Here is a 20,605-nt window from a genome sequence, read left to right as displayed (position 1 = left end):
CTACTGAAAACTCAGAAAAATTGCAAAGTGTTGGAGCATGCGCGGTTGAGCTGAAAAACCGGAGAAATTGCAAGATGTCCTCGTGTGTATATATTGTGTGAGGCTGTTTAATAAAGAGGTTGATGTTTTCAGATCCATACAAGCTAAGTTCAGGTTAGTTTTGTATGGGGGGCGGCTGGAATATCTGATATCTATGTTCAAGACTTAAGGAAGCCGTATACTGATGGAAGCCCTCAAACACATTGTGGGGTCCCGGTTCCGTTACAGTGTTGTTGAATATTCAAAGTGTTTTTGTTGCTCTCTGTGCCTTCCTGTCCCATTGCAACTACACCCCCAATCCCCCCTCCATTTCTATCACAGGTGTCAATGGGACAGGAAAGAAGGGGAAATCTCCTAAAATGTGTTCACAGACAGAAAACATTTCAACTCTTCCCTTCTCTATCCACAGCTTTTATTAAGTAGCACTTAGTAGCGATTTTTATGCTAAAATATTTTTTTTTAATTACTGAGATTAAAATAGCTTTTTTAGGTCTAGCTGTATTGTCAAGTCATGTTATTACCAGGTAGAATTGAAAACACTGACAACAATTGCAGAAACGGTAAAGTCTTTACTGGAGGCATAGTGATGTACAACCATTACAAAGGGTAGCTGTGCATGCGTTCAGCTATCAAAGCACATACTGTAGTTATGTTCATGCAGCAAGCTTTTACAATGCAGCTCTTGGTTTATTTTGCTTTGTTTTATGGACACATTGCCATTTCTTCTTTTGCCTTTGACATTTATGTGCATTTTATGTTTATACTTTAAAGTTGCTAATACAGGTATGTCTGGAGAAGAATGATATGGACCTTGTTTAGCCCACCATGGCGTTTGATTCACATTTCGCTGCAGGGTCTTTTATTGGAATCAGGTTATAAGAACAGCTTGCCTGGTCAAACACAGCTTCACAATTCTCTCTATCATACCCGACTGGTGTACCATATCTATATAAAAAGAAATTAAAACTTAAAGTTATTTTACAGCACAGAAGCCAAAGTCTATAAAAAAAGTATAGAGTTAACATTTAAATAAAAAAAAATTCATCTATAATGGTTTTGAGTCAATTTAATTTTGCTTGCTTGAATTTTATCATTCATATAAAAATCTTCATTTTAAAGCTGAACTGGAAAAAATGTAGATACTTCCCTTGCATTGACATTGTTGCTCCCTCTGTGACCCTGGAAACCGGAAAGATGATTTTGTCACATGGTTTTGTGTGTTTATCTGGTCATTACGGGCAGGAAAGCAGCCTATCAGAATGATCTGTGTCTGATCAGCTGCATTGGAGGCCAGAGGAGAGATTTGGAGGCCCCCGTCTCTCCATAAAGAGGAACTGTAACAGCCCATGCTGTCATAATGGATGTTGTTCAACCCTTGTGACAGCAATAAAGTTAATACAAAAAAAAATTAAAGAGACAATGTAAAAAAAGTTTTAGAAAAAATAGATAATAAAAATGATTAAAAATTTAAAGCGCCCCTGTCTGCATTCTTACATGCAAATGCAGATGTATAAGTCCCGTATTCAGTGGTGAAGCTGGACATTCTTTCACCCAGGACAAAGACTATGTTTGGCGCTCCCCACACTTACCCAAGAGAAAAGGTCTACACAATCATCACATAGGTGAGGTTTGAGCATTTTCAAGCCTTACTCCCAAAGCAGATTAGAAGGGGGGCCATTGGAAAAAGAAGTGAGCTATGGCTTGCTGCTGTGCGCTCTTCTTCCCTTCCTGCTGCAGAGGTGAGGCTTGAAATTATACGAACACTATAGGACTGTAAAAAAACTGCGACCCCTTTGAGTGCCCCAAGAAGAGCAGTAATGCGGCACGCAGTGGGTGCAGCCATATTGCCTTAACAGTAGCGGGGCTTAAAAGGGAATTGGGCAAATAAAACAAATGTAGTCTTATACCCATAAAATATGCTTAGATTAATAAAAGGTATGTCACTGTAAAAATATGAATTTAGCCTACCTTAAAAGTGGACTGCAGGGCTGGTACAAGTTGCTTTCCACAGGAGTGTGCTACTTTAGGGGTACGTTACGTACAGAATGCAGGGTTCAGGGGTATGCTATGTACAGAGTGCAGGGTTCAGGACTGCTCTCTGCACAGAATGCAGGGTTCAGGGGTATACTATGTACAGAGCGCAGGATTCAGAAGGGATCTCTATGCACAGAGTGCAGGGTTCAGGAGTGGTCTCTGTACAGACTGCAGGATTCAGGTGTGGTCTCTGTACAGAGTGCAGGGTTCAGTAGTGGTCTCTGAACAGAGTGCAGGGCTCAGGAGTGGTCTCTGAACAGAGTGCAGGGTTCAGGAGTGGTCTCTGAACAGAGTGCAGGGTTCAGGAGTGGTCTCTGAACAGAGTGCAGGGTTCAGGAGTGGTCTCTGAACAGAGTGCAGGGTTCAGGAGTGGTCTCTGAACAGAGTGCAGGGTTCAGGGGTATGCTATGTACAGAGTGCAGCGTTCAGGGGTATGCTTTGCACAGAGTGCAGAGTTTGGGGGTGCTTTCTGTACAGAGTGCGGGGTTTGGGGGTGCTTTCTGTAAAGAGTGCGGGGTTCGGGGGTTCGCTATGTACAGAGAGCGGGGTTCGGGGATTCGCTATGTACAGGGTTCGGGGGTGCGCTATGTACAGGTTGCCATATTTTAAAGGCCACCTTAAACCAAAAATGACTGCCCCCGAAATCTCCCCCCCCCCCCTCTCCTAGTACAGAATTTTCCCACCCCCAAATTTGCATCCTTGACAGGACAATCTTCATCCCCTGCCATCAGCTATCGGCACGAACATCAAAAAAAGAGCAATAATTTTAGTGCCAGACCTCCTATGTAACTCTAAATTGGTAACCTGTAAAGGCATTTAAAGTGTTGCCTATAAAGAATTTTGTGTACCGTAGTTTGGTGCCATTCCACGGGTGTATGCAATTTTGAAGTGTTACATGTTGGGATCTATTTACTTGGCCTAACATCCTGTTTTACATTTTACTAAAACATTCGGTATTCGATTGTGTTTGTGTTTAGTAAAATTCATTAAAGTGTATTTTTTCCCCCAAAAAATTGCGTTTGAAAAACTGCTGCGCAAATACCATGTGACATAAAAAATTTCAGCACCCACATTTTATTCTCTAGGGCCTCTGCTAAAAAAAAAAAAAAAAAAATCGAATTTTTGGGGGTTTCTACTTTCTAGTCATTTTCAAGTAAAAAAATACTGATTTTTACATGTAGGAGAGAAATGTCAGAATTGGCCAGATAGGGAAGTAGTTAAATAGGGTGGGAACAGTGTCGGGACAAAATTATCAAGTGCCCAGGGCAAATATGCCAGATTTTGCCCCCATCCTCCCTTCATTATGTGCAAGCTTATGAGGAGGAGAGGGAAAGAGAGCGAGCACAGCCTCCCAACTCCTTCCTCCTCTCTTTTCCGTTTGCAGGCTGGGCTGACAGAAGAAGTGATGCCACTGTAATTACTCTACTCTAATTAGTAGAAGGAATGTGCGGTGCCCCCCATCCCTACAATACACACTCCGCCCAGGGCAGCTGTCCCTTCTTCCCACTCTTTGTCCTGGCCCTGGGAGGGAACCTTATTAAACAATTGAGTACTGGTAACAGGCTTTCAGCAAAGTAGTTTAAGGCAGACCGATAAACACCTAAAAAAAAAGATACTAGAGCTCCACCTGCTGGCTGGAAATGTAGCCAATATTTATACTGACCCAACCAAAAAAAAATTAAAGAAAATATAGGCAAAAATATTATGCATTCTCTTGAAGCTGATAATGCACAGGTAGATCTATCAATTTCCAAAATCTACATAATCTAAACAATCACATGGGTGTGAGCCTAGATAAAATTTAAACAATGCATAAAAATGGTCAAATCAGCATTTGTCTTATGCTGTTTTACAATAATCCCAATAAAAAAGTTTATGGACAAAAAAAAAAAAAAAAATGGTGAAATCTTATTAATATATAAGTCAATCATACAGAATTCTGATGTGTAGATGATCTCATGGCATGTTGTTAAGTAGAAGTTACTTCCTTTTAGTTGACGTTGACAAAAAAGGAGATTTCCACAAATGTGGAAAACTTTCCAATAGCAAACAAGGAAAGAAACAAGGAAAATGAAACCTGATCACTATAAACATGTTTTCTAATTTTGTTGAAAACTTGCTTTTCCGGTTTTATAATCAGCCCTAAATGTTCTTCTATGTAATTTCCAGGTTTTACCCTTTCTTGTTCCTCATTCACAGGTGCATACATCAGCATATGCCCATACGAGGGCTGTGTTTTTACCTGCATAGGGATGCATCCCCATGCAGGCAGTCCTATTCATGTCACTTGGAATGACATCTGTGCAGGAGCACAGCCCTGACCACAGACAGTGTGTGTTCGGGATTGTGCAACCGTACAGATGTCAAATTGGGATCAGGATCATCTGGGATCAGCGGCTGTGTCCATGTAGGCACTGTTTCCCAATTGACATCAATGGGACTATCTGCATGGGGATGTACAGAACACCTGTGCAATCCCATGCCAGTAAAAATGTCCCTCGCACAGAAATACGCTGTAGTACGCCCGTGTGATTGAGGCCTAAAGTATAAAAGACAGAAGTTCAAAACAGTGTAGAATTTTCTTCTTGAGATTTAGATTTCTCCAACCTAACTCTAAAGTGATATTCCATTAAGCCCTGGTTCACATTGACGCTACACTGAAGTAGCACGATTTTAAAGTAGCAGGTCAACACGATTATAGGTGCTACTTGAAAGACATCTGTGTGGCTTCATGCACAGATGTCTATTGAAGTCACACCCCAAATCAGCAAAAGTAGTGCAGGAACTACTTTTGCAAATCGGTGCAGTGCTGCAAAGTTGACGTCCCACCGATTGGAACGATGCCATTGCCGGCAATAGGCTGTGACTTGTCATGCAAGTTGACCTGTAAAATCTCATGACAAATCGCTCCAATGTGATCAAGGGCTTATACTTTAAATTATTTCAGTGATAGAAATGTTTATCTTACATTGTACAACATCTCATCGATCCATGTAGAGAACACCAACATCGGTAACAGTCTTCAGTCTTCCACTCGGCACCACGCTTGTATGTTTTTCCGTCATAAATGCACCCTGAAGGCAATTTATATCGTTATGTAGCAGCTTCACAAAACTTAAAGACACAAGTCACATCAGTAATTTCAAGACAGTTTTGAATTTACATTAGATATTAGAGCCACAAGGTGAAATTCAGACTGAACATTACGAATAGTGTTGCCATCCGTACGTAAATTTATGGATTGGTTTGTGAAAAATATCCTTCATGGCAACTCTGAACTGCGCATGCACAAGACAACGTGACCTTTCTGATCGGGTTCTCAGGCCACAGTGAAAACATTAAAGAGGTACTTCATCCTGTAAACAAAAATGTAACCACTTGCCTACTGGGCACATTTACCCCCTTCCTGCCCAGGCCAATTTTCAGCTTTCACTGCTGTCACACTTTGAATGAAAATTGCGCTGTCATGCAACACTGTACCAAAATTAAATTTTTATCACTTATTTCACACAAATAGAGCTTTCTTTTTGTGGTATTTAATCACCACTTTTCTTTTTTTTGCTAAATAAATGAAAAAAGACCTAACATTTTTATAGTTTGTTATAACAATTTACTGATGTGCGCTGCAAGGCTGCACTGATGGGCACTGATGAGGTGGCACTGATGGGTATGAATGGGCACTGATAGGCTGTGCTGATGGGCACTGATGAGGAGGCACTGATGATGCTGCACTGATAGGTGGCATTGATGGGCACTGATAAGCGGCATTGAAGGGCACTGATGGGCACAGATAGTGGCACTGTTGGGCACTGGTAGGCAGCACTGTTGGGTACTGATAGGTGGCACTGAAAATCGGCACTGATGGGCACTGGTAGACGGTACTGATGGGCACTGGTAGGCGGCACTGATGCGGATTCACTGGTGGGAACACATTGGCAGCACTAGTGGGCACTGTTGGGACTGCACTGACAATCAGTGCCCTGATTATCAATTTAAATGTCCCTTTTAGAGAAGCCGGTTGTCAGCTCTCTTCTACGCTCCTTATGCATGTCAGCATGAGGAAAAGAGTGCCGATAACCGGCTTTTAATTACATCTGTGATCAGCTGTGATTAGACACAGCTGACGAAGTGGTAAAGAGCCGCTGATTCGCTCTTTACCCTGATCTGTGATCAGCAGTGTTCTCCGGACACTAATCACAGAGCACGCCACCCACATCCAGCAGCGGGTGTGATCACAGGAGGCCATCATATGGCAGCCTCCCAGAACTATCTATCTGCGCTGTAGCCATCATTTGGCTATAGCGTGGAAGGCAAGTGATCAAAAAACACACACTTACCTGTCCCAGGATCCAGCGATGTTCTCACCCGATGCAGCTCTTTGCAGGGCTTCAGGTGGAGGCGCCGGCATCTTAACTGTGGGCAGCCAACAGTAACTCCTTCACAGCCAATTGCCCGCTACGCATATGTGAGAGGCACTGTGGCCCGTAAATGGTCCCCTGTGACATGTTCCAAGAGCCTGTGGGGAGGAAGGAGGGGGGCCGAACTTCTGCTCAGATCACCCCGGTGATCTGACCAGAAGTGGGAGCAGGTACCTGTCAAAATCAGGTACCCGCTCCCCCCAACGCTCAGAAAAAAACGAAACATTACAAATATTTAGGAGATGGGGCAGAAGAGGGAGAGAAGTTGAACTTTCCGTTTTGAGTAAAGTCCTGCTTTAAGATCTAAATTTAATCAAACTGACTCTCTAGCCCTAGGTAATTTTGACAGTAGAAGGGGCAATCCATTTTGACGCAGTCCTTAAGCATGCAGTTTTCCGTATTTGTATGTATACTGTACAGTATATTATAGATATTTAATAATAGGTCCTGAACAGGTACAGACTACCCTGAAAAGTTCCATCACTATACACACTGTTTAAATAAAAATTGGTGTTTGCTAGAGATTAGAGAACCATTTAGGAATGGGCATTTGCAAGAATATGAAGCTGTCATTTAAGAATCATAGAGGCTACTGAAATCTCCTGCAAATTCTAACTCTGGTTTCAATACTTTATTTCAATGTATGGTCCACTGTATATGATGAATGTGGGTATGTATATACACAAACTCAAACACACACATATTTGCATGGGGTCCAGTAAGTGAGGGGAAACCTTTCCAATCTCCCACATGCTATCCAAAACAAAAAACAAGTTTTGGCTGGAGCTGGGATTTCTAAAATTGTGTTTCAATTGTTGGGGAAAAAAAGACCTATATTTAAATTGAAGAAACAGAAAGACACAAAACAGAAATCACATGTTCAGGTAATTGTTCTTTGTAATTTGTTTGTCACTAACTTACCTTTAGGCTCTTCACCCATTTTCACTCCTTCAGGTCCTTTGTGAAAGCAGACTGCATTACATACAGCCAATATACCTGCTCCGATCAACACAACCACAAGTTGTCTCTGAAAATGTAAAATTATTCTTGTGAAAGTAAACATGAACACTGTTCAGTCATGTATTACTTATATTGTACTTTTTTACTTAAAACACTTTCTCTAACAAACTTTTTTTTTTTTTTTTTACGGTCCATTTTGTGCAACAAATTTAATTGTTTTTTTTTTTTTGTGTCTTTAAGCAAATATATTTATTTTCTCATATTTCGATAGAATCGGGAAAGGTTAGAACCCATGTCACGTTTTTACTGATATCTGGGTTTTGGTTAGACTTTCACTTTCTGCCCTGGTGACATTATATCAGACAGAAAGTGAGGAGAAAAGCAATAGACAGAAATAAAATATTTTTCTTTAGTGGAGATCCCCTGTTAGATTTTTATTTTTGGATTGCAAGATTGAACTGCCACACCAGAAAGTAGAAACAAGGTGTTTTTATTCCAAAACTTCAGGAAACTTAATATCCAATGTGGTTTTACTCCACCTCATTCATCAGGGCTTAAAAGAAGGGCTATTCAAGTTGTGAATAAAATCTGGATGATTGTATATTAAAAAAAAAAACCTTGATTCTCTTCAGTAGCTGATAAATGCTGCAGCAGATTTTTACTTTTGGCTTGATATATGCTTTAACTAATTTAACATTGCAAACAACATGTGCTAAAACACAAGACGTAACCACATTCAAACATTTTTTTTTTTTTTTTAAATATGAGCCTGTATTATATTTTATAGTCAGCATAAAGATAGCGGAAATAGAGACCGAAAGAACTTACCATCCTGCAGGCTTCTGTGCAATCTTTAATAACAGAGAAGGGCTAGGATCTCTTATTTAAACCCTGGAAATGGTTGCTCTTGAGCAATCACTTTCCTATGAAATGTTAGAACAACCTACTTTGCCAGATCTTTTTTTTATATCACATAACTGAGTGACGCAATTCAGCTTTTGCCAAATAAAGTGAGTGTAAAGCCAAAAACGTTGTCTAGTTTTGGAGAGAGTAAGCAAGAGTCCTCTGTCCTGTTTATTGCTATATAAAAAGTAAACATTTTGTCCTAAAAAAAGGGGAAACCTTTCTTTTTTCGAAAGCCGCCCAATTATTAGATAAAAATAAAAAATACATTGAGGAATACCCTGACTACAAAAAAGTAATATATCAGAGAAAGACTTATGAAAGCAAAACAAAATAAATATAATATGCTCTACTAAATGCTTTGTGTGACTATACACACAGTGACTATTTCATAGCTTTATCCTCTAACTATGTTTGAAAGCTTGAATGTGCATGTGACAGACCAAACTAGAACAGAGGCTTTTGGAGGGGGGGGGGGGACTAGGGGCAAGCCTCCTACCTACTGAATATGGCCCATGGAAAGAGCGAGTCATTCTCTAATGATGGACAACCACGCGGTGAATGCTGAGAGCGAGGCTTGGATCAATTCCCTGAATAAGGACAAAGCATCCCTTCTGGTGTGGATTTAAAGAGGTAATATCAATCTTGTACAGGTTAGTGGTCAAAGGGAATATGGTGGCCCTCTTGCAGACTGGGTTGGAGGGGCTTCTTCACTTGGGACAGAAATATTTATCAACAAAATCCCTCAAGAAATCTATAAGGATAAATTAATTTCACCTTTTTAGACTGCTGGAACATTGTAGGAGTTTGTCTCATAGACTGTTAAAGACTATTGTTGGACAGTCTGAGGTGGGGTGGGATCACTGTTTCTTATATGGGTCTCTTCCATTGTGTGAAGACTGACTAGAAGCCAGCACTCTCTTTACAATTGAGCATGAAAAGCAACAAAAGCATGTCCACTGTCTGGTACAGGTTCAGGTTCAGAGAGATCAATAGCAGTTCACAAAACACTGCGTTGTGTGTCTGTCTTAGACATCAGACGATATATAAAAGCCCATACTGTGGAATAGTCATAGCTATAACTCCATAAATTAGAAGTCTTTATACATGGTAAAAAGTAATCAGATGATTCCATGAATGAACCAACAATATACCTAAAATATAATTTATATACTATATATAATTAATGAAAAAAATAAAACACTGTCCAAATTAGGGATCGGCCAATTATCGGCAAAGCCGATATATTGAGGGCCGATATGCACTTTTCTCAATATATCAGAATTGGCCCTGGAGGTTACCAATATTGCAGATATTTCGAGAAAATGCATGTACCGGAGTGATGCCTGCAGCTAGAAGCATCACCCATAGCCGACGGTCGACTGTCTTGTAAAGACAACTGATGCGGCTAAGAAGCCGCTCGGCTGTCATTACAAGGAGCGGAAAGGGATGCCCCCCCCCTCCCGCCACCTTCTGTGGCTCGCCCGGGTCTCCCGTCCCACCGGGAGACCCGGGCAACCAGCCTGCATGTAAAAGTGCCAGCATGGCCGCCGAAGACCCAGTCAAAGCCGCATTCGGCTCTGATCGGGTCTCCATGCAAAAACCCGGGAGTGATGTCATGAGTGACATCACTTCCGGGTACTGTCTAGTGCTAGATTCAAAAATATGACAGCATTCAAAGCAGCCAAACTTGGTGTTTTGAATGCTTTTAAGTGCAGAGGAGGGGATTGGACCCCCAGATCCCTCCACAAAAGTACCTGTCAAAAAAAATAAAATATAAAAAAAAATGTTTTTTTAAATGTACAAAAATATCGGCCAATAATATGCATTGGCCAAAATATCGGTAACAAAAAAAACAATATCAGTCGATCACTAGTCCAAGTAACCATTCTTCTTTTCTCTGTGGCTTGGTTCACACCATTGTCCGACTTTGCAACTTCCTTCTGACTTAACCACTTACCGCATACTAACGTAGGTCTACGTCGGTAAACTTTGCAGTAGTGTACCGGGATGATGCCTCTAGCTAGAGGCACCATCCCGGTACCGTGGTTTAGAGCCGACGGTTGGCTTTCCGTCAGTACCGACCGATGCGGCTCGGGAGCCGCTCGATCGGTACCCGGGGGGCGGGAGGGGACGTCCCCCCCCTCCCGCCGCCTTCCGTGGCTTTGCCCGGGGCTCCCGTCCCACCGGGAGCCCCGAGCACCCAGCCGGCACGTCCGCCGGCTGGATGGAGTCCCGATGAATGCCGGAAACGGCATCGATCGGGTCTCCGATGACGTAACCCGGAGGCGGCGTCCATGACGTCACTTCCGGGTTACTGTGCTGCAAAAGGCGGCAAATTTGAAAAACGGCTGTATGCAAAAATGCCGTTTTCGGCGTTTTGCATACAGGGAAGTGTAGTGGAGGGGTCTAGGGTCTTTTAGACCCTCGATCCCTCCATAAAGTGTACCTGTCACTACATATTGGTGTCACAAGGGATGTTTACATTGCTTGTGACAGCAATAAAAGTGATCAGATTTTTTTTTTTTTTAAACTTTAATAAAGTTAAAAAAATAAATAAAATAAATGGGAAAAAAAAATAAAAAATTTAGCCGCCCCCATCACCGTTAGCTCGCGCACAAAAAAAAACGTATACGCAAGTCGAGCCGCAAATGAAATCGCTGTTCAAACCACACATGTGAGGTATCGCCGCGATCGCCAGAGCGTGAGCAATAATTTAAAAAAAAGAGCTACACTCTAACTCAAAACTGGTAACCGTTAAATAAATTTAAAGCGTCGCAGATTGAGATCTCTATTGACCGTAGTTTGTCGCGATCCCACGGGGATCTTGCGGGGATCACGCAATTTTAAACCGTAACATGTTGGGTATCTATTTACTCGGCATGACATGTTCTTTCACAATATACAAAAAAAGTGGGCTAACTTTACTGTTTAGTATTTTTTAAAATTAGTGAAATGTGATTTTTCAAAAATTTTCCAAAAAAATGGCGTTTTAAAGACCGCTGCGCAAATACCGCATGATAAAAAATATTACAATGACCGACATTTTATTCTCCAGAGTCTTTGCTAAAAAATATATATATATATAATGTTTGGGGGTTCTAAGTAGTTTTCTAGGAAAAAATACTGGTTTTAACGCGTGAACAAAAAGTGTCCGAAATAGGGCTGGGGCTTAAGTGGTTAATCTGACTTGGATGCGATTTAGGAGCCTGTACAAGGGCCGACATCACACCCAAGTCAGACCAAAGTAGAACAGGATCCTTTTCTAAAATTGGAGCAACTTGTGTAGTATCAGTTAATACGGCTCTCATAGGGAAACATTTCATTTGGCATGTCATGTGACTAAAGCCCCGTACACATGCACAGATTGTTGGCCGTAAATTGTTGGCCAACGTCCGATCGCCCGATTGTAGGCTTGTTAGTATAATGCTTCCGACAATCAACTGCGACTTTTTGGCAGAAAAAAATCTGGTGTGCAGGCTATAAAATTTTTGTTGGCCAACAACAGAACGGCCGATTGTTCCTCAGTCAGTACAGATTTCGGCAGACAAAAATCAGATGAGCAAGACTGGGCATGCTCAGAGAAGAAAAAACACACGGAAAGTCAACCATCACATGACATCACTTCTGAAGTTGGTTTTTGTTCGCCAACAAAAGTCCAGTGCAAGTCTAAAGCACATTTCAACCAACAAACAACACTGGACAAAAGACGGCCGATCGGTCGGCCAACAATCTGTGCGTGTGTACCAGGCTTTAGGGTCTCACAAGTCAGATCCCATGTCACAGTAGTGTGAACCGAGCCTTAGGGAAGAACATGTGGTACACAGGAGTATACAACTCTGATGCAAATAAAATTTTGCAATGGTCTAAACTTTTGCATCTTTTCTAGAATCTTTCCAGTATAACTAGCTTAAGAAAGAAAATAATTCTCAAAAAAAACAACACAAAATGTGTTTTCATCCACTCCCCACTTACCCGAGATAAACATTGTATATTAACCTGAGGAACTCAAACACCAACTCACCATCTTTAGCTGTTTCTGAACACAGTTGTCTGAAAGTGATTTGGTTGAATATGTTGTGACATTTTATACTCATGCTGACTTGTATGTTTATCTAGTGCACTGTGTATGCAAAATACATTGCAGAACAGCTGATAAGAAATTACTGTTTATCTAATGGGCAGGCCAAAATGTGTTACAGTAAACCCCCCTCCATCGCTGGGGTTATGTTCCAGACCCACCCGCAATAAGTGAAAATCCGCGAAATAGAAATACCCTATTTAAATACACTGTAGGCATGTTTTTATAACTTTCACTGTACTTTTAAAAGCATTTTAAGGTCTTTAAACACACTTTTAAAACAATAGAAACACATTTAAACACATAGAAGATACTGAGAGACAGCAAGAGCAATGGAAAACACAAAAATACTTAATTAACAATGATTTAATTAGTAAAATAATATTAATAGGTCTTACAGAAAAAAAAAAAAAAACGCAAAATACCAGTACTGCGAAAATTGAACCGCGATATAACGGGGGTTTACTGTATTTGGTTAGAACTAAACATTCATTAAGAGAACAGGAAAAAAACATGCTTGATAACTAATACAATTTACCGGTGCTCTTACATGGGTAATAAGGAACCACAGCCCTGCAAAGTCTGAGGACACTAGTTTTCCATAGCTATTATACTAAACCACTGATCTAATGGAACTGCACATTGGCTTTGCTATGAGTATTAAAGACCTTGGGTTCCTTTGCCCTGAGCAGTAAACCAAAGCCTGATGGGCCATACACATTATACAATTGTCTTTAGATTTTTCATATAGATTTACCAAAACCATATAATATGAGGTAAAATCTAAACACTTTTAATTTGTATGCAATCAGGCAGGCCCTTGCACTACATACTGTAGTTGAAGGTAAATCTCAAGGAAATCTAACCACAAAAGTTGTATAGTGTGTATCCAGCTTAATGCCTCGTACACACGCAACGATTATCGGCCGACCGATCGTCCGACTTTTGTCCAGAGTTCTGTTTTTTTGGTTGGAATGTGCCTAGACTGCACACGAATTTTCTCGGCCAACAAAAATCTACTACAGAAGTGATGTCATGTGATGGTTTACTTTCCGTGTGTTTTTTCTTCTCTGAGCATGCCCAGTCTTGCTCATCAGATTTTTGTCTGCCGAAATCTGTACTGACTGACGGAAAATCGGCCGTTCTGTTGACGGCCAACAAAAATTTTATAGCCTGCACACCAGATTTTTTTCGGCCGAAAAGTCGGGAGTCGGTTGTCAAAAGCATCATACTAACAAGCTAAATATCGGCCGATCGGACGTTGGCCGAAACTTCCCGGTCAATAATCGATGCGTGTGTACGAGGCATAAGTCTACATTTACATGTGCTATTCACTCACCAACCACTTTATTAGGTACACCTGTTCAATTGCTTGGTAACACAAATTGCTAATCAGCCAATCACATGGCAGCAACTCAGTGCATTTAGGCATCTAGACATGGTGAAGACGACTTGCTGAAGTTCTAACCGTGCATCAGAATGGAGAAGAAAGGGGATTTATTGACTTTGAACGTGACGTGGTTGTTGGTTCCAGAAAGGCTGGTCTGAGTATTTCAAAAACTGCTAATCTACTGGGATTTTCCCACACAACCATCTCTAGGGTGTACAGAGATTGGTCTGGAAAAGTGAAAATATCCAGTGAGTGGCAGTTGTGTGGACTAAAATGCCTTGTTAATGACAAAGGTCAGAAGAGAATGGGCAGACTGGTTCCAGATGATAGAAAGGCAACAGTAACTCAAATAACCACTTGTTACAACCAAGGTAAACAGAGTACCATCTCTGAATGCACAATACATCGAACCTTGAAGCAGATGGGCTACAGCAGCAGAAGAACACACCAGGTGCCACTCCTGTCAGCTAAGAACAGGAAACTGAGGCTACAATTTGCACAGGCTCACCAAAATTGGACAATAGAAGATTGGAAAAACGTTACCTGGTCTGATGAGTCTCGATTTCAGCTGTGACATTCAGATGGTAGGGTCAGAATTTGGCGTAAATAACATGAAAACATGGATCTATCCTACCTTGTATCAATGGTTCAGGTTGGTAATGGTGTGGGGGATATTTTATTGGCACACTTTAGTACCAATTGAGCATTGTTTAAATGCAGCTACTTCCAGCAGGATAATGCACCATGTCACAAAGCTCAAATCGTCTCCCACGGGTTTCTTAAACAGGATAATGAGGTCACTGTACTCCAATTTCCTCCACAGTCACCAGACCTCAATTCAATAGAGCACCTTTGGGATGTGATGGAACGGGAGATTCGCATCATGGATGTGCAGTCGACAAATATGCAACTGCGTGATGCTTTCATGTCAATATGGACCAAAATCTTTGAGGAATGTTTTCCTCAATGTATTGTGACAGGAAGTCAGGTAAATCTGTTGTCACAGATGGGAGATACACTGCTGCTTGAAAGACAATTCACCAATTACTATAGGGTGTCGGCTGCAAAGGTAGCCAGGGAGGTTTGAGGAAGTTGAAAAACCTTCAGCTATTCAGAATGAGGAAATCAAGGCCTCTATAATTTGTCCAGAGGAAGTCTATTGAGGGCTGCCTCCTGACGCTGTGTGAGTAGAGGAGGACAGTCAGATGGGTGCCTTCTGAAGCTGTGTGAGCATGGGAGAGGAATACCTCCTGGAGGGTACAAAGACTGAAGACTTCTCAAGGTGAGGTCATGGATTGTTTTTCTATGTGAAGAGAAAAACAAAGGAATGTTTATATGTGAAGAGAAAATGAACTATTTCTATCTGAAGAGAAAATAAATGGACTATTGATGGTCTGCTGTAGTATCAGCAAAGTCTGCCCAAAAGTAGGTTGGAGACAGACTCCTTAGGTAGGTTCCTGTGTGTGAGAAGGTAGCCGCCCACAGTGGCAAGGATTTATTTTGTGTTTTATTTTATTTTTGATGTTTTGTTGCTTGCACTTGTGTGAAGAAAAATTGCAAGAATAAAACCATACACTGTTGTTTGCAACCACTTCTCGGCTATCTCCCTGTGTAACGAACCCCAAAAGGGGTCATCCACACCCGCCACCGAGCTGATCCCTCACATATGGTGGAGTATAAAGCATATATATGGACAATATCCCCCAGATTGGGACTATGACGGGTAACGACACAGGTAGGTATAACCAAAGGAAATGGTTTATTGATAATAAACACAATAAAATATATATATACAGTAATTGGCAAGAGGGCCAAAAATATTACACAATTGCACAATTTTGAAAGAAAACGTTAAAAATTGGGCGACTCTTTATATTGGTAGATCCAATGATCATTTAGACATGGAGGAACCTGTAATGTGGTTTTGAAGACCCTACGCGTTTCAATGATACTCTTCTTCAGGGGTATTTTTAAACCTTGGTTCCAATTGACTGTTTATAACTATTTTATACTGTTCTACAAAAACAGAAACAAAATTGTTAGTTTTATATCATGGTACAACTTCTAGTTATATATCATTTGTTTTTCATTGTATATTATTCAACATATCTCATCATACACATACCATGTCTTTTTTTGTCATTCGATCTGCAAAGAGTCGTCTTTAAAAACTTGATCGTTTTGGCATTCTCCAGGATCACATGCTAGGAGGTGTGTACGGGGGTTTGTACTGAGGATTTTTTTTTTTTCTCTCTTTTTTTTTTTTTTTTTCTGAAACTGTATCATGCCTAAAAATCTGAGTGATGATGTCACGCTTTAAACATCTGATGCCACTGGCTACATCCATTTAAAGAGTGTCCTGGGAACTTATGTAGTGACTGGGAAACAATATGACTATATATCCTATACTTTCATTGATTGAAATCTACTAAATTTAGCAGGCATATCTGTTTCAAGAAAGTGACAATAAAAATACCATTCGTGACATCATGGCCCAAGATATGATAGGCAAAATAAAATCAGAAGTGCAACGCTGTAAAATAATCTTTTGTATTTAATGCTATATTATTACCATCAATATATATGAATGTATATTATTTCCATCAATGTATGTAAATGTATAACAATAACAAAGAAATCTTGTTAATATAACTGTATGATGTGGAAGTACATCTTTTCTGTTATACGTGATCAATAGCAATGTAAATACCAACGAATCTAAAGCGATATTTGGATACATTGTATGGTTTATATAACATAGTATGTCCAATATACGTTGTTATTTACATCTTCCTTTTTCTCCTCTTGTCTTTTTGAATCTATGACTTGTCATACAGATCGTGAGCCTCCCCAGAGGCATTCTGGGACCTGTATGTGGGGAGATTTGGTAAGCCACACAATGTGTGACGTCACATCCGCCCTTGGAAGGAGCCGGGATGGGACGGTCCCGGAATGGGCGGTCCGCACAGTCACTGCCCGGCGCACGTAAGCCATCCGATCTCTGGCAATCCATGCCTTGGAGATGGATGGCTATGCGGGTCGGGATGGTCAAATTGACCGCCCTGTTTCCCCCTTTTGTGCGTCGGTGGGGGAGCGATGCGGATCGTGGTCCCGGGTTTGTTGACGGCGGGGTTGCCGTGGCGACGGTCGGAGTTGATCCTGACGTGTCATGACGGCTGGCCCCGATTGGTTGGCACCCCGTGGGGCCGCCCTCCGCACCGCCCCCTCAGGGGGCCCTCCCATTACACACACCTGCTTTAGATCCGTCAATTCAGTTCATAAGCCCAGATATAAAAAGCCATCCCTCCCACAATCACTTAGGCATTCTTTACTGGAGGAGAGGGACACACACTCTGCAATCGGCCTGACATTTCCCAAGAGGTAATTTTTGAAATATAGAAACCATTGAAGATACTTACAGATATATGCATCCTCTGGTCTGGCTTCCCTCTTTAAAAGTACAGACTATGATCATGCATCTAATCTTTTGTATGAATAAATACATACTTACCCACTGATATATAACTTTATATTCCAAATAGATATTTCCTTTGTCTCTTTGGAGACCATATGGCCATTGAAAATATCTTGCAAGTGTGATCTTTTGACCTGTCCTACCCTCCAAAGCCTCCTTTCTTGACAACACACTTTTATAAGGTAGGTATCCCTTTGAAAGCACGGATGTCTCTTGCAAAGGGAACAATATATACCCTGCAAGATTATATCTATCTGGTTTTATTTTAGAACTCATATTCCTATTACAATGTTTAAATGACTACCCAATACCCAGGGATATGTAAACCTAAAATCCCACAAACCCGATTTAAACATTAATATGTTAAGAGATATATCACTTCATACTGTTATTCTCTGACTAAGAAATCATGTTACCAACAAATAAGAATATAACATATATATTTTTTAACTTAATCTTTTTAGAATGGAGGATTGAATAAGCTGGTGCTTTTTGGGTATGGACCCCGTGTAGTGACTCAGTGCTTCTGTCCTACGTCTCTGTCCCTATCTCGGCTCCTTATCCAGTACTGATTCACCCATCTCTCTCTTCCCTTTTTGGATTGAGTAGGAATGATCTGAATCCTCAGTACAAACCCCCGTACACACCTCCTAGCATGTGATCCTGGAGAATGCCAAAACGATCAAGTTTTTAAAGACGACTCTTTGCAGATCGAATGACACAAAAAAAGACATGGTATGTGTATGATGAGATATGTTGAATAATATACAATGAAAAACAAATGATATATAACTAGAAGTTGTACCATGATATAAAACTAACAATTTTGTTTCTGTTTTTGTAGAACAGTATAAAATAGTTATAAACAGTCAATTGGAACCAAGGTTTAAAAATACCCCTGAAGAAGAGTATCATTGAAACGCGTAGGGTCTTCAAAACCACATTACAGGTTCCTCCATGTCTAAATGATCATTGGATCTACCAATATAAAGAGTCGCCCAATTTTTAACGTTTTCTTTCAAAATTGTGCAATTGTGTAATATTTTTGGCCCTCTTGCCAATTACTGTATATATATATTTTATTGTGTTTATTATCAATAAACCATTTCCTTTGGTTATACCTACCTGTGTCGTTACCCGTCATAGTCCCAATCTGGGGGATATTGTCCATATATATGCTTTATACTAGCTAAAGGGATGAGGGTTTAAAACGACCCAGCACTTTTTCAAACCTATCCAACTCCCACACCCCCTCTTGTTATCCACATATGGTGGAGGATGCGGGCATAAGCAGAGATCCCTGCAAAGAAGTTCATCTGTCCTATGAACTTTATCTGGTGCATGAAACTGCACAATCGGTGTGTGCAGGAGAGGAGATCCTGCAAGAGAGAGAGAAAAGCTACTTGATTTAAAGAGACAGTGGTCTCAAAAAATTTTTCTGGACTTTGAGAAATTTGTGGTGAAGTGACTGAAGATGGGGCACTCAAAACGCCTGAAAGCAGCAAAGAAAGCTGAAATGAGAGACCGAATTCTATGGATGGAGGGGATGTTACCGCCTGAACGAGCCCCATCCATGCCTGAACGGAGTCTGCTAAAGAGAAAGGTTGTTGTCCCTAGCAACACTGGGGCAAATGTGGATTTTCAGCGGAGCTTTGCAGCTCAACAACAGGCTCACCAAGAGAGCATGGCATCTCACCAAGAGAGCATGACAGACTGGAAACAGAGACGCCAGCAGCAAATGGAGGCCCTCGGTTTGGAGGAAACCGAGTATGTGTGCAGGGCTGAGCTGGAAACCTTGCAACGGAGAATGGAGGAAAAGGAACAAGCCCTGGAGGTACAGTTACAGTGGGAAGAAACCCCTGCTCTTCTTTTTTCCGAGTTGAAAAAACATAGATAGACTTAAATGGAGAATGATATCATCCTCATGGAAAAGGAAATGGAAATTCAGACTTTGCAGGAACAGAATGTCTCTCTGAAAACTACCTTGTGTCTCAGCTACAAGGAGAAAAATGAGAGAGAGGCTAAATTACTGAGTACTGTGTATGAGCTCACCACTTTGAGCAATGTGGTAGATGAATTACGTATAGACTGTGAAAATTGGAAAGCTGAAGCCCAACGTGTCCAGCAGCAGTTAAAGAAGAAAGAAGCCTGTGTGGCAGAATTACATTCTCATTCCCAGAAACTAGCCAATGAGGTGAAGGCTCTTATGCAGAGAAAAGGAGATTCTGAACACAAGAGGAAAAAAGTAGAGGCACAGCTGCAGTAATCGCAAGTTAAGGTGTCAGAAAGTGACCGATTGTGTGATAAGCTGTCAGAGAAGGCAAACCGACTGCAGGTTGAGTTGGACAATGTCACAAATCAGCTTTCTCAAACAGACAGCAAATCTAGAGAAATTGCCAAAGATTTCTCTATCTTGGAATCGCAGCTGCTCTTGCAGGAAGAGAGATGTCAAAGGCTGAGTTTTAGCACAAAACTCAAACAAATGGAAGATGAGAAAAATGGCATCCTGGAACAATTAAAAGAGGAGGAGGAAGCAAAGAAAAACCTATCAGAGCAAGTCGCAACACTGCAAGCTCAGATAGCAGATATGAATAAACAAATGGAAGAAAGCGTTTGTTCATTAGAGAGTGTTGGAGATGTGAAAAAGAAACTGCAGAAAGACCTTGAAGCTCCTAATCATCGCTATGAGAAAAAAACAGCTGCTTATGACAAGCTTGAGAAGACCAAGACAAGACTTCAGCAGGAATTGGATGAACTGAGTGTGGATCTGGATCACCAGAATCAGATTGTGTCCAACCTGGAGAAGAAGCAAAATAAGTTTGATCAGATGCTTGGTGAGGAGAACACTGTGTCTGCAAAATATGCAGAAGAACGTGACCGTGCAAATGCAGAGGCTCGGGAGAAAGAGAGCAAAGCCCTGTTCTTGGCTCGCTGCTTGGAGGAAGCTCTAGAGTGTAAGGTTGAACTAGAAAGAGTTAACAAACAGCTGTGTACAGAGATGGAAGATTTGGTCAGCTCTAAGGATGATGTTGAAAAAAGCATTCAGGAGCTAGAAAAGTCTAAGCGAGCCTTAGAACAGCAAGTAGAAGAGATGAAGACTCAGTTGGAAGAACTTGAAGAGGAATTACAGGCGACAAAGGATCTTTCCCAAAGAGGGGATAGTGTGCCTGATACAGTTTATAAAAGGATCAGTGTTTTGGGGTCTGTCCTGAGTGAGCATCAGAAATTTGATGACATGTTGCTTGAATCACCCCTCTGGAATAAACAGTTCCTTCAAAAACTTCAAGCACTGGAAAATGTATCCT

General features: G+C 41.1%; 1 protein-coding gene across 1 annotated transcript; it reads right to left on the bottom strand.

The window, feature by feature from the left end:
• Positions 1 to 729: 729 nt before the first annotated feature.
• On the bottom strand, positions 730 to 12,439 carry LOC309562568 (beta-microseminoprotein-like). The gene is made up of 4 exons (XM_082266817.1): positions 12,379 to 12,439; positions 7,413 to 7,518; positions 5,042 to 5,147; positions 730 to 984 (listed from the first exon to the last, which is right to left on the bottom strand). The coding sequence occupies exons 1-4, from the start codon at positions 12,379 to 12,381 to the stop codon at positions 855 to 857; spliced, it is 345 nt and encodes a 114-aa protein (XP_082122943.1). The 5' UTR covers positions 12,382 to 12,439; the 3' UTR covers positions 730 to 854.
• Positions 12,440 to 20,605: the final 8,166 nt, after the last annotated feature.

This window comes from Pelophylax lessonae (genome assembly GCF_965119305.1).
Source record: "Pelophylax lessonae genome assembly, chromosome: 9".
In the NCBI taxonomy this organism is placed as follows: Eukaryota; Metazoa; Chordata; class Amphibia; order Anura; family Ranidae; genus Pelophylax; species Pelophylax lessonae.
The sequence above is the reverse complement of the archived record's forward strand: the minus strand, read 5'-3'. Positions and strand labels throughout refer to the sequence as shown.

Excerpts from the sequence above, each read along its gene's own strand:
- LOC309562568 (XM_082266817.1), bottom strand. Across the intron at positions 5,148-7,412 it reads AATGGGTGAAGAGCCTAAAG|GGTGCATTTATGACGGAAAA; the intron begins GTAAGTTAGTGA and ends AATTGCCTTCAG. Across the intron at positions 985-5,041 it reads TCGATGAGATGTTGTACAAT|ATATGGTACACCAGTCGGGT; the intron begins GTAAGATAAACA and ends CTTTTTATATAG.